General features: G+C 35.6%; 1 protein-coding gene across 1 annotated transcript in view; it reads right to left on the bottom strand.

Annotated features, from left to right (window-relative positions):
- The window catches only part of adam11 (ADAM metallopeptidase domain 11), a gene marked incomplete at its 5' end in the record, with an annotated part of 70,652 nt that overhangs the window by 37,806 nt on the left and 18,434 nt on the right, over positions 1-14,412 (bottom strand). The window contains 6 exons of the mRNA XM_079389113.1: positions 3,732-3,816; positions 4,856-5,022; positions 5,132-5,203; positions 5,290-5,364; positions 13,305-13,498; positions 13,883-13,943. Coding sequence (XP_079245239.1) covers positions 3,732-3,816; positions 4,856-5,022; positions 5,132-5,203; positions 5,290-5,364; positions 13,305-13,498; positions 13,883-13,943 — 654 coding nt within the window. The remainder of the gene's footprint in view (positions 1-3,731; positions 3,817-4,855; positions 5,023-5,131; positions 5,204-5,289; positions 5,365-13,304; positions 13,499-13,882; positions 13,944-14,412) is intronic.

The following is a 14,412-nucleotide window of genomic DNA, read 5'->3' as shown; positions in this document are numbered from 1 at the left end:
CGCTGGCTGGCACGGAGCATGGAAGCTAAAGCGCGCTCTACAGGACATGGAGGCACCAGTGCAAACACTTGCATTGTTTTCAAAAACAATTTAAAATAGCCTACACCGCCTTTTTTCTGATAAAGGTAAGAGTAATACATCATTCGGAACTGTAAAGGGTCTACTTGTATTTGTGTGCACTCACAATATCAAAAAAAGTGCTTTTATAAAACAAAGAAAACAAACATGATGCGTTTTCTGCCGTCTTGAACAGGAGCGCTTCACAAAAATGAAGCGAAGCTGAGCAAATACATGCCTCACAGACATGATAAATATATCTATAGAAAGCTTTAAATTATCACTTAACGAAATAAAAATTAAAACAAAAACTATTTTATTATAATCTTAATCATAATCAATAAAGATGCATTTATCTCTAAAGGCGCATCTAATGAGGAGACGGCGAGTCAGGATCAGCAACTTTATCCTTGCGACACGGACTCAGAAAACATTAGTTTATTAGTAAATTATTTCCCGCAGACACATTCATGGTTATGTTTGCTGGGGTTTTGCAGCAAGCTTTAGCCTATTGCTGAAATCACTTGCGCACCTGCTGCTGTTGCGGGACACTAAACACCATCGAGCTGCTCTCAGTCACGGCATGGTCTCGTGTTGTTTCTTTCATCACTAATTGATGGATGTCTACAATATAAAAATAAGGAGAAACCCAAAACAGGCCCAAGGCCCGGCCCCGTCTGAAGTATGACGTGAAAATTGGCCTTTTGCCGAACTTTATTTCTCCATTTTCAAATCTCATATCACATCGTAAAGGCATTTACTTTTAATAAAAATTTAAGAAATAACCAAAAAGTTGAAAATAAAGTATCGGGTAGGGTTAGGGTAGGTGTAGGGAGGGCTTTATTATCAATAAGGTGGCATCCATTTAATAATCTGAATTAAAATTATAATTTACACTCAATATGTTATTATTGCATACTGTTTTATAAAGTAATACAATACTGAAGTGCAGATAATTGCCGCTATTTTGCAACAAGTAGTATAAATAGCAGAAAATCCTGCTATTTTGTGTAAATATAATCTATAGCTATTTGCACTTAGTGTAAATAACATATTGCTAAAAATACTGCTGTTTTCACTTAGTGTAGATAAAATCCATTGCTATTTGAACTTTGAAAATGACCGCGATTTCAACTGAGGGGGGCCTATAATCAGTCTGTGCCCAGGGCACCTCTGCGTCATGATCCGTCCCTGCCTGTAAGTATATTTTGATATTTAAAGAATTTGCTACTGACTATTCAAACGCGAGTTTTGAGCAGTGTAGAGTAGCTCTTGTTGTTTGTCGTTAATGTTTACATGGCGCGATGCAACGCGACATGTAAAAAGACAGTATAACCATTACAATCAGCAATTATGTCCCCACTGGATGTAAAAAATGCCTCGTTTATAATGGGTTTTATTGCTTTTATCTCATCACGCCGGGACACAGCATCACAGTACGGTGAGGGGGGTAACATTTCCGTCACACGCTTGAGGTATTCGGCCAATCACAACGCACTGGATAGCTGGCCAATCAGAGCACACCTCGCTTCTCAGAACGATTAACTTTTTAAAAATCAACACGTTTCAGAAAGGCAGAGTACAGAGGAGCAACAATAATATACAGTATGTGGAAAATAATGTGTTTTTTTAACCTTAAACCACATAAACACATTGCATTACACCAAATACACAAAATAATGTTCTTTTTAGCAACGTCATATGACCCCTTTAAATCATTTAAATTTCTATATTCAAAACTTTATATTTCAAACATTAATCTCATAGCATTGCTATTATGAGATGCATTTATGCCACCTCTGAGTCTTGTCAAAAATTCTGTAAATATTCCTTAATGCCACATTTTTGCTCTTCTGTGCCATGCAAAGATGAATTGTTGATGCTGATTTCATTTGACTGGTAACTTATTCTTCCTGATTGTATCTTATTATTTTAATTGAATTCACTATTTAATTACATTTTTTGATAAAAGCTTATAAATCTAAATTGTTGACACAAAAGATGACATACATTTAATAAAGCTAGAAAAATGGCATTACAAAGGTTAAAAAAACTTTAAGGAGTCAAATATCAATGGGAAGGTTAATTTCTGTCATTGATCAGAAGGTATCTGTTCCTATTTTAATTTTTTTAAGTAGGACCACTAGTGCTCCTGAAAAGAAATGTAAGCGTAGAGTCCTTAAAAATGTAATATTAAAAACTAACTGCAAACGTTTTTGCAAAGTGTAAACTATTAAATATAATCTACAAATCATGCAATACTGTACCAGTAAATAAGAAGTGTTTTGAGGGCTTAGCTAAACAGGCCAATTGGACACTAATCCCGTCTCATTTTTTATTAAACCATTCTTTAATTTCACTAATCAATCTTTTTTTTTAATTAAACACAGGGTTTCATTAATGATGCTTACATTATAACGTGCAAATAATGTGCAAATTCACAAACAACTTATTTTTAATTTGGCCAGAATTGCAGGTGCTTGTCTTAATATACAAGAAGGTTTAGAGAAAATATTAAATAAGTTGTTAATACATGTTATTATAGATTATAAATTGTTTTATAATTAAATACATCCGAAAGGTCATCTAAAATTACCATTATTACCCCCACACTTTCGAACATTTCACTCTTGCCGCAAACACACACCACACATGCGCATGGATATCACACAGATACACACAGAGCAAAACTCAGCCACATCATTCATTGAAGGAAAATGACAAGCAGCAGCTTCAAATTCGCCATTAACATTTAAGTATACGGAGATAAAACAACGCAAGTATCGTTAACAGAATCGTTTGTCCTGAAGCTTATCGGTAGTCTTGCATGCATGTCAGCCTGTTATTGGGGATTCCCAAAACCAAAATATGAACCTTTCATTACCCATAATAGGGGCACTTTAATCAATCAGTAAAGCTATAAAGCAGTGCTGACCCAATAACCTTCAAAAAAGAAACTTGGAGTTTAATCCATCAGTCAGGCACCAAAGGTGTGTCTGATTGTGATGTGTAGGCTATACTGCCATTTTTAATCAGTAATCAATCAAAAAGAAAATCATTACTGTTGGTCTATAACGATAAATTAAAGTTATTTTATAGTTATATAAAGTTACTTTACATTTAAACCAATTAATAAGGATTTATGCCAAAATCCCACTCTGAAACCTTTTTGGAGGGCACTGTAGTTCCACTCCATCTGACATCACTGGTTGAGCCAATTTGGCTTTCTCAGGCTGGTTGGGATGTGCAAATAATGAACAGTAAATGCAAATCAACTGACCACTGGATTACTTATAGTTGGCTCTGCAAATTAGGTTGGGATAGGACAAAGTCAATGAATTGATATTTAAAAAGAAAAGAAAACTGTCTGTTCCATTAAAAAATGAAGCCATATTTGAAAGTGAATCTGTAGCCAGTTGCAGAGCTTGCTCCCTTCTGAAATACTGTTGGCACATGATTGTTGAACATTAACAGACCTTGATATTTATTTGGAAATTATTTGATTGAGATTAAGAAGACAAACTTTTTTTTCTTTAGAACACCAGATATTTATAGTAAGAAAATAGGGTCATGTTTAATTCACGTTCACAATGTGACTCAAAGGCAAAATGGTGATGACTCAGTGTTGCTTTTTGCTATTTGGCAGCTCTGAGCTTCGGCCATTTAGCTCTCACCTCATTGACCCCTCCTCCTCGTGTTGGTGAGCAGATCCCCTCAATGTAGGCAGTGCCACTGCTTGTGCTCTGAAATGTGCGCCCCCTACGGGCCAAATAATACCAAGAATATTTTCAGGTTTTTCAGGAAATTAATTTTTTCCTCTTTTGATGCATTTCTGATTGAAACAAGAGTGTTTAGGGGGAAGGATATAAAACATTATAAGGTTTAATTTCTTAACATTAGTTGACTACAGTAGTTTACATAAACTAACAATGAAAACACTAATAAAGCATTTATTAACCTTAGTTAATGTTGATTCCAACATTTAACACAACATTTTTAAAATCAAAAGGTGTATCTATTAATGTTATTTAATGGACCTGAGCTTACAGGGTCTAACAATGAACAGTTATATTTTAATTAACTAACTTTAACAAAGATTAATAAATATTGTAACAAGATTGATAGTTAAAGTGTTTAACATAGTTGACAAATAAAACCTTATTTTTGGTCAATTTCTTAGTAAGTCAGGTTTTAAAAAGTGTCCTAACCAGATGCGCCACAACACTATGTTACACGATAAAATGTATCTTTTCCATGTTAATCTGAGGCGGCGGTTTGAACAGTATACAAACTACAGAAATGACAATCTCAGGCACTGATTATGTGCTAATGTGAGATTGAATATCACTTTACATGACTTTTATATTATACTAAAAGCGACAGTGCATAATTTACCTCAGAACATTAATGTGAACTAAGTGTAAACAGTTTATTCTATGACGAAGTTTGTATCAGTCACTCAGTATGCATTTTTAATCATGTTAAAACGGTTTAAGATTTATGAATTACATTAAGTACTTATCTATTTTGCTGAAGTTCAAGTGCAATAGCAGAGAGAGCCTGTTCACCCAATCTTCTGATTGGCTATGACTGATTTTGTCGTGTCTCTTATCTGTTTCGCATCTGATGTGGACAGACAAATAGTTTGTTGCTGGAATCTTATCGTGTTGCGACTGGTTAGAACACGGTGTAACTATATTTAATGGATATTCACATTCAGTATGTTTATATTGCATGTATCAAATGCAGTGACCGAGGCTGAGTGTGTCATCTGTATGTAGAAGGAAAGATAACATACGAGAGCAGGTGAGCTGCATCACTCTTCTCTTTGATATTCTCCTTCCTGTATTTCATAAAGTCACGCAGGGTCACCAAAGGGTCGTCGCCAACAGAAACCATGTTCTGAGTTGACCATGTCTCCATGGCGACAAGCACTATTCTAGTGTTCAGCTGCTCCTTGTAAATCTGGAATTTAATAGGATGTTTTGTTAAGTATAAACATTGCTACAGTACTTACTCAAAAAGAATGTCATGAGAAAGACCGTGAATATGTCTGTCAAACTTCAGGACGTACAGCATCAGCCATGTTCACTACAGCTTTGGCAAAGTTCCTCGTCTGAGGGGCTGATCTTCGCATTTGTACAAACTACAAAGAGAAACATCAAGACAAATATTACATAAAAAGAAATACAGAAAAGAATAACTAAAAAGTAAATAAACAGGAGAGCTTACCAGTTCATAATCATTGACCACTAGCAACTCTACATACTTTGTTTCACTCTGAACTGTGCGTGGACCCCTCCGAATCTGTAGAGGGACACATGGAGTCACAGATTTAGGCAAACCAATAAATTTAAAAGGTTGAAGCAACACCACAGAATGTGACATGTCAGTGGCACCTGCAGCTGTATGGCTATATCTGGAAAACGTTTCCCCTGTAAATTTTAAATAGAAATATTATGTGTATCCTGTACATCTGTCGACTAAACCGACAATGCCATTCATTCATAAATGAATCATTCTTTTGAGTTGGTTCTTTCTTTTCAGTGAATTAGCCAAAATGAGTTTTCAAAGAGGTGAATCGATTTGTTCAGACTCACAGAATGAAATATTTAACACAGTTCATCAGTCAGTAAAAAACTATAACGATACTAGTTGCCGTTCACACTGAAAGTGTTTTTGAATCTGCTGTTTTTCAGTTGTATTCCTATGTAAACGTACACTAGATGAATCTCTTTGACCACTGTGTTGCTTTTTCATGTCTTAGAGTGTTTAAAATTGTCTAGAGAGGATTTTCTTCAGCTTTCCCGTTGCTCTCACTGATTGTTTGGTCTTAAGAGTCTCAAATCTTAGAGAAGCTAATCAAGAAAATTAAAACTCTTTCAAAGTTGAATTGAATGTTTAGAGCTGTTTTTGAAAAAAATAAAATTAAATAAATTACCTCTGTGAGAAAGTCCTACAGGTGTCCTTGTGACATTTCTGTAATGATGATCAATGTTCACGATACAGCCAGTGTGAAGTACGTGTTGTGAAGGAAATGTTTTGATGGAGAATGTTGAAAAAAAGTGGAAATGTATTATTCTTTTATCAAATATATAAAAAAAATGTAAAACAAAAATTGTAAAAAGTTTGATTTCTATTTCATATAATTCCTATTAACTGAATGTTGCAATCCAGAATGTTAAAATGTAGGGTATGATATTTAATGAATAGCTGTTTTCTAACTATCCGTTTTATTCGAATATCAAAGTCTGAGATTTACTCAAAAGGTTATTGGACTCATTGGTCTCTGGATATCTGTATTATTGAATCTGTCATATACTGTATGTTGAATAGCAAATGTTATTGTGTCGCTTTTGTAATGAAACATTTGTGGACACATTCAAGTTTTGTATTATAAGTTTTTGTATTATAAGTTTTTATTTTGAAGAAAGGCTGATGATACACAGGGCAACGTTTTAAGCAATTTTGAGTAACAAATGGGTAACAAATTTTAATCTGGATAATTCAGACCAGCCGTGTGCCCTGTGTCTCACCTGGTTGCCCATTGATGGCAACATTAATCAAAGTTGCCCAGCAACATTGCTCAAAAATTTGCATCATTCGCCTACAAAGGTAAAATTAAATGTAAAATGAATTCTGGTAAATGACTTCTGTAGTGAAGAACAGATGTTGTGCAGAGAGGGAAAGGACGCAAAAGAAAATCCCTCCATTAAGCTGCAGCGTAACGCAGTGACCTGGTAGCATTTCCCAGTGGGAACTCTTAAGAGGGTTTTTAAGCACGAGGTTACAAACGTTTGTTCCTTTTTTATGTGTTTCCCAAATATGCACTTCACATTAATGCTCTTAGGCGCTACTTCAGTCACTGTTGGTTCATGAAGTGCTGAAATCATTCATCCTCGTTATGACCTACAACTTCTGGTGAAATTTTAATCAAATTAAAGGATATTCTAGTTAGTTAGTTAATTATCTACATCAGCGTTTCCCAATCCCCGTTCTTGCGCCCCCCCCCCCCCCTTTCTGCATATTTCGTATGTATCTCTTATTACGTACAATGTTTGTTCTATTCGACCGTAAGTGGACATCACCAGATATTCCGCCATGATTCCAGTTCGAAACGAGTGTGTGTGTTCCATTCAAAGGGCATTAAAGTGTGCGAGATGTGAATTTAAATTGTATTTATTTACAGAGGTACACACGTGGTCAGAATTGTTGGTACCCTTGGTAAATATGATCAAAGAAGGCTGTGGAAATAAATCTTCATTGTTAATCCTTTTGATCTATTATTTTAAAAATTCACAAAAATCTAACCTTTCATTGGAGAATAAGAATTTAAAATGGGGGGAAATATCATTATGAAATAAATGTTTTTCTCTAATACACATTGGACACAATTAACGGTACCCTTTTATTCAATATATTTGATACCTCCATTTGCCAAAAGAGTATAGGAGTTTTCTCCTATAATGCTTGATGAGGTTAGAGAACACCTGAGAAGAGACCATTCCTTCATCCAGAATCACTCCAGATCCTTCAGATTCCCAGCACCATGTTGGTGCTTCTTCTCTTCAGTTCACCCACTCATTTTCTATAGGGTGCAGGTCAGGGATGAAAATGGCCATAGCATACGCTTGGTTTTGTGCCCAGTGATCCATTTTTGTGCTGTTTTTAAGGTTTGTTTTTGGATTATTGTCCGGCTGGAAGATCCAAACATGCCCCATTATAAGATTTTCTATCAGAGTCAGTCACTTTTTGATTTTTTTTATCTGTTGGTATTTGATAGAATCAGTGATGCCATGTGTCTAAACAAGATGCCCAGGACCTCCAGCAGAAATATAGGCCCACAACATCAAAAATACAGCAGTATATTTCATTGTACACATGGGGTACTTTTTAATCCCTTTATTCACCAAACTCATCTTGAGTGTTTGCTGCTAAAAAAGTTCATTTTTTAGTTACATCTGACCATAGATGCCAGTCCCATTTGAAGTTCCAGTTGTGTCTGACAACTAAATATGCTGGAGATAATTTTTTAGTGAAAGCATTTTCTTTTCTTGATTTTTTTTCTTGAAGCCCTCCCAAACAACATGTGGTGATGTAGGTGCTGTTTGATCATTTTTTTAGGATTTCTGCCCCCGAAACTCAACCTTTTTCTGTAATTCTCCAGCTGTGAGCCTTTGGCCACTCAAACTCTCCTTCTCACCATGCATTAGGACGATATAGACACATGTCCTCTTCCAGGCAGATTCATAACATTTTCTGTTGATTGGAACTTAATTATTGCCCTGATGGTGGAAATAGGAATTTTCACTGCTCTAGCTCTTTTCTTAAAGCCACTTTTTTAATTTGTGAAGCTCAGTTATCTTTTGCTGCACATCAGAAATATATTCTTTGTTTTATCTCATTATGATGGGTGATTCATTTGGCCTTTATTTTCCCTCCTATTTATATTTCTGTGAAACAGGACGCCATGGCTGGATAATTTCATGTTCATAATCACGCTGGTGTGCTCAAAATTGTGAAAATGAATGGGAAAATATTTCAGATATATTTTGCTTATAAGAATTTCTAGGGGTACCAGTAATTGTGTCCAACGTGTATTTGAGAAAAAAACATTTATTCCATAATGATATTTCCCCCATTTTAAATTCTTATTCTCCAATGAAAGTTTAGAGTGTTGTGATTTTTTTAAATAAAATATCAAAAGCATTAACAATGCACATTTATTTTCACAGCCTTCTTTGATCATATTTAACAAGGGTACCAACAATTCTGACCATGTGTGTACGTAGGTCTCTTCTAACGAGCTGGTTATCTGAATCAGGTATGTTAACTAAGAGAGACATGCAAAATATGCAGAGTGGGGGGTGTGTGTGTGTGTGTGTGTGGGGGGGGGGGGGGGGGGGGGTCTGGGATTGGGAAACGCTGATCTACATAATTAAATATTATTTAATTGTATTTAGCTTTACTTTAGGGAAATTCACCAAGAGGTGCCCCTTGATCCTCAAAGTGATAATGACAGCAATGCTGCTCAGCACTGCAGCTCTGGATATTAAAGAGGAAGAAGAGGTTGTGAAATAAAAATAAATTATTAAGGTTATTCTCTTTAATTTGGCCATATTAGGAGGGTAGACCAATGGGCCTCGTTGCCTCTTCTAAGACACATGGAAGGGAGTTGTTGTCATAGGGTTATATTTCTAAAATAGAAGCGAAGTGCCCCCCCTCAACTGTCTCCGCCCACATTTTGAAATTCATTCAGCTGCATATTGAATGAATTGTAGGCCTGTGTTTTATTTGCTGTTGTGTTTCTCCCTCCCCTTTTCCAAACCTCTACCCTCCCACCTTACCACAGCTTGACACATTTTTTTGCTTTTTACTGATGTGAACGATCTGTGCTAACAGAGTAATTTCACAACCCTTTCACAAGCTAGTCTTCAGCCTCAGATGTCATACTCCCTGACTGCCCACAATCTGTTCGAGGGGCGTCTTGTATACAAAATTGAAAAACAGGGCCTTGAATCAAACCGTTAATTGGCTGTATTTACGAAAATTTCTATCTTTCTCATTGCCAGATTGTTTTGTGCCTTTTCCTGCTTTCTCACCTGTATTTATCGGAGTAAACTCTAGTTCTGTCATGTTTGAGTTGCGTTTTGTCTTGTCTAGTACTCTGTCCAATCCCTTTATGGATATAATTCTGACATTATTTTGGGTGGGGGTGGTTGTAACTAGGTTAGCTTCAGTAATTTCAGTCTTCCTCAGATTCACGTTAACATATTTACCGTGTTCAGTATAACAGCACTCGTCAATGTCTAAATGTTTGAGAATACCAATCAAATCAAAGAATGTGAGGGTTGAATGTTCACAGAAACTAAGTAGGAATTTTACTGTGGCACTTCTAAAAGTTAAAGAATGTAAGAAAAGATGTAAGCAACTGAGCATGAAAGCAAACTTTTGCCATTTTGAACAATCTACATTATTCTTCACACAATGTAATTGCTAATTGTGAATGTAATGGGCAAAGACAAAGAAACATTAACAGTTGCATTCAGCATAGTAAAAGATAAAGTTTGAATATGTGCAAATTGTGAATGCTACCTGGATTTCTTGGTAGACTTTCAGTAATTTCACTTAGAAAATGATTCAATGATCAAACTCAAAGTGGCAGAGTTATCACCCTTAGAATTGCACCAGAAAATGGTCAAAGTTGTGGCTTTCACTTAAGTGTGTTTTATTGCTATATGGTTACGTTTAGGACAGTGTCAAATATAAACATATATATTATTTGCAAATAAATAAAATAAATATATTATTTGCAAATAGATCAAATGTATTATTTTACAACAAGCAAGTGTTCTTTAACTATAATGTGAATTGTACATTTTCTTTGAAAAGACAAGGGCTCATAAAATGCAACCATTTTATTGTTTTATTTGTCCTTGTCAGGTCTGTTCTAAAAAAGGAAGTAATTCACCCAAAATGAAAACTCTGTCATTGTTTACTCACACTTACATCATTTCAAACCCGAGTGCTCCACTTTTGTTGTAAAAAAATAACTTTAGAATTTAGTTCCACAAATTAAACTCTATAAAACGGCAAGAGATAAGGGGCTGCCACTGATTTTGCAGCGAGCTCTATTTTTTACAACAACGTTTACAAAAAAAAATGCTTATCGAAGTCACAGAATTTTGCCACAGGTAGGATTCAGTCGCAATTTTAAAAAAAATCATGAAACTGAGAGCAATGAGAACAATCAGAATTTGATTTTTATAATAAATATATTTAAATCTAAACTATGACTTTGATAATCTTTTTGTTTTTCTCTTCTTTTTTTCCTCTTTATTTTTTTCTGAATGGCTGGTCACTTAAAAATTTAGTAGCCAAATTGACTTTTGAGCGAAAAATTCCATTTGAAAACCTGCCTGTCATAGCATGTACTGTTGAGTCAACAACTAATTGTCAGGATGGCACTTGAGAAAGGCACCGAACCCCCAACTGCTCCCCGGGCGCTGCAGCATGGCTGCCCACTGCTCCGGGTGTGTGTTCACGGTGTGTGTGTGTGTGTGTGTGTGTGTGTGTGCATTTGTTCACTACTCACTGCTGTGTGTGTGCACTTGGATGGGTTAAACGCAGAGCACCAATTTCGAGTATGGGTCACCATACTTGACAATACGTCACGACTTAAGGATCCTGCCCTCTTAGAAACCCTGACACTAATGCCACCACATCACTGTTATGTGAGCCAGATTAATCAATTAGTAATCAAGCCATTAATATATTTCCAGTACGTTTTATTTGTTATACTTCCTGCTGTTCAGCAAAAGAAATATCCCTCCCCTTAATGGAACCCTTATTCAGTTAGTTTACTGTTGGAGTAAATGGAGCACTAGTAGTTATGAGTTGGCAAAATCCACAGGCATCATAGAATTATATACTCCAGGTTACTGGCTCATTTAAAGTTGGAGTTGACTGTCAAACGTGTCTGAAAATGTTTTGATTGCGTAACTTGTGGATCAGTGCTGACTCAAGATGCAAACAGTTTCAGACAATTTAGTCCGATTTGGTGAATTGGTTCAACAGTTCACAAAAAGAATAATTTCAAAAGAACGAATTGGATTATTTCATTTTAGTCATCACCATATTCACCTTAAACACCCAATCAGTGCTGAACTGCAACAATAGGCCTAGTTTTTATAATATTGGGAAGACCATGGGCACTCCATTTGTACAATGCCCAAAACAGTTCAAAAGCAGTGCAACCACTACTAATCTTTCATTTTTATATCACATTTTATTGTCTTTTCAATCACTTATGTAAAATTATCATCATTAACATAATCCTAGATGATGACGACTACTACATATTTGAGGAACTGTGTTTAATTTATGTTTAATTTAAAGGAACACTTTATAGTTGAGTTTTACACTTTTTGAATCCATTCAGCCTATCTCCGGGTCTGGCGGTAGCACTTTTAGCATAGCTTAGCATAGATAATTGAATCGGATTAGACCATTAGCATTTGGACATCAAAAATGACCAAAGAGTTTCGATAATATTCCTATTTAAAGCTTGACTCTCATGTAGTTACCATGGGTGCAGCAGGTGCAATGATATTACGCAGCGCCTGAAAGAAGTCTTCAGCTATATCATAACTAGTTACCTAGCTGGGGACTACTTTCAGGCGCTGCGTAATATCATTGCACCTGCTGCACCCGTGGTACGGCAGCAAATTTCCTTGATTATTACGCCGGAATGAGAGTATAGTTCCTAGCTATATCGGTCTAGAAAATTGCAACTTTTTATTTTCGGTCGGTCTTAGTATACAATTTTACATGAGAGTCAAACTTCAAATAGGAAAATTATCGAAACTCTTTGGTTTTTCATTTTTGATGTCCAAATGCTAACGGTCTAATCCGATTCAATTATCTATGCTAAGCTAAGCTAAAAGTGCTACCGCCAGACCCAGAGATCGGCTGAATGGATTCAAAAACGGTAAAACTCAACTGTTTAACTCTAGTGGAGTTGTAAAATTAGCCTATTTCCAAAAAAAAGTGGAGTGTTCCTTTAATTTAAAGACTGAACATGAGTTGGTTAATATTAAAATTCATGCTGACTTGAGAGTGAATAACCAGTTAAATATTGATCTGTTCAAGTGATGTTTGAATGAGTTGTGTTTGTGTTTCAATTTAAAAGACTTGGAACATTTGGACCCCTTTTAATTTTACTGTATGAACAAAACCAGCTGAAACATGTTGTGTTCTGCAGAAGGACGACAATTATACAAACTTGAAATAACATAAGTGTGAGTAAATGACAGCAGAGATGAAAAATTTACACTTCTGGTCAAATGTTTCAAATCATTAAGATTTTTTATGTGTGTTCAGTTTCCACAAAAGTATAACTTCACAACGGTTTTCAACATTTATAATAATAATAATAATAATAATAAACTTTTCTTGAGCAGAACATCCGCATATTAGATTTCACATTATTACTATTTTTACTAGTTTTCCTAATTAACTTTTGAGCAGTAGTGAAAGTGAAAGACACCTAATATAAAGTGAGACTAACTTATGATATAAGCATGCAGGGCTCAGTTAGGAATTCTTGGGCCCAGTACAAAACTTTACCATGGTCCGTCTTTGTTTGAAACTGATAGGTGCCCTTTCGGCAGCCTGTTGTGCATGACTAATTTTCAAGAAAAAAAGCAAATAACTGATCAACTGATGTCAAAAATAAAAACTGTCACCTGTCTTTTTGCCCGTCTCAGCCCATCTGTGAGCTCTGGCTCATTCATTTCCATAGAAACGGGATAGTTAATGTCAGAGTCACCGCTGTTCCTTGTGCTTTCTGGAAGAGAAGCAGCCATATACGGATGAAAACCATCACGAACAAAAAGTTCCCACTTGTCAGCTTTCAGCGGATCGATAGAGATGTTCATTACTGAAAAATGATCCATGCAGAAAATCAATATGCAGCAGACAGAGAAAGAGAGAGATCAGGAAGGATGTAAAAGCAGACATGGTCAGAATGATGAAGAAAACCACCTGAGTATAGATCATATAGGACAGAGACTGCATAAGTCTTACTGTATTAAAGGAAGAGTTCACTTGAAAAAACAAAAAACAAAACAAAAAAAACATAATTTTTTCCCTGTGTATCTTTTCCATACAAAAAATGTGGACACTAATTTTTTCAACCAGTCTTTTCATGAGAGTCATGACAAGAGTTCATGTGTGACTGGTGACTCCTTGAAACACAGTCATTTTGAAATGACATGAGGGTCTTTTTACAATATTTGTCGAATGAGTGGAATCTGTGTTTTACCTGAGGAATGTGGCCTCAACCGGATGTCTGCCATTCTGTATACAACATGAGTATTTGCATCCTGTGTAACAGAATAATGGAAGTCATGTTAGTCTGACATAAAGATCAGAAAGTGCATCACATTCAATTATTAATATCGTATGCAGCATGTTTAACAACATTAGTCACATGCTGGGTTATTCTAGTAAGATTTCAAGTAGCTACCATCGCCCATTACTGGTGTCCAAACAGTTCAGTAAAGTAAAACTAATAAATAAAGCTGAAATAAAACAAGCTGCTGCTGCTAAATGTAAACGCACAGTTTAAAGGTGTAGCGGTTTGTTGAATAGCGCCCCCTGGCATCGAAAATGGGTGAAATTTAAAATGTTTCATGCGGAGATATTTGATATTGCGCTCAGTAATTATTAATTAGTCATTATGGGTCACAACCAAAAACATAATTAGATTTAATAAAAATGGGTAACTTTTCACAACTTTCCGTCATGCAAGTCAATTGTTATGTGAATTAGACAAAGGTGTTTTTTTTTTTG

Source organism: Barbus barbus, assembly GCF_936440315.1.
Source record: "Barbus barbus genome assembly, chromosome: 32".
In the NCBI taxonomy this organism is placed as follows: domain Eukaryota; kingdom Metazoa; phylum Chordata; class Actinopteri; order Cypriniformes; family Cyprinidae; genus Barbus; species Barbus barbus.
Note: the sequence above shows the minus strand (reverse complement) of the source record. Positions and strands in the feature narration are given on the sequence as shown.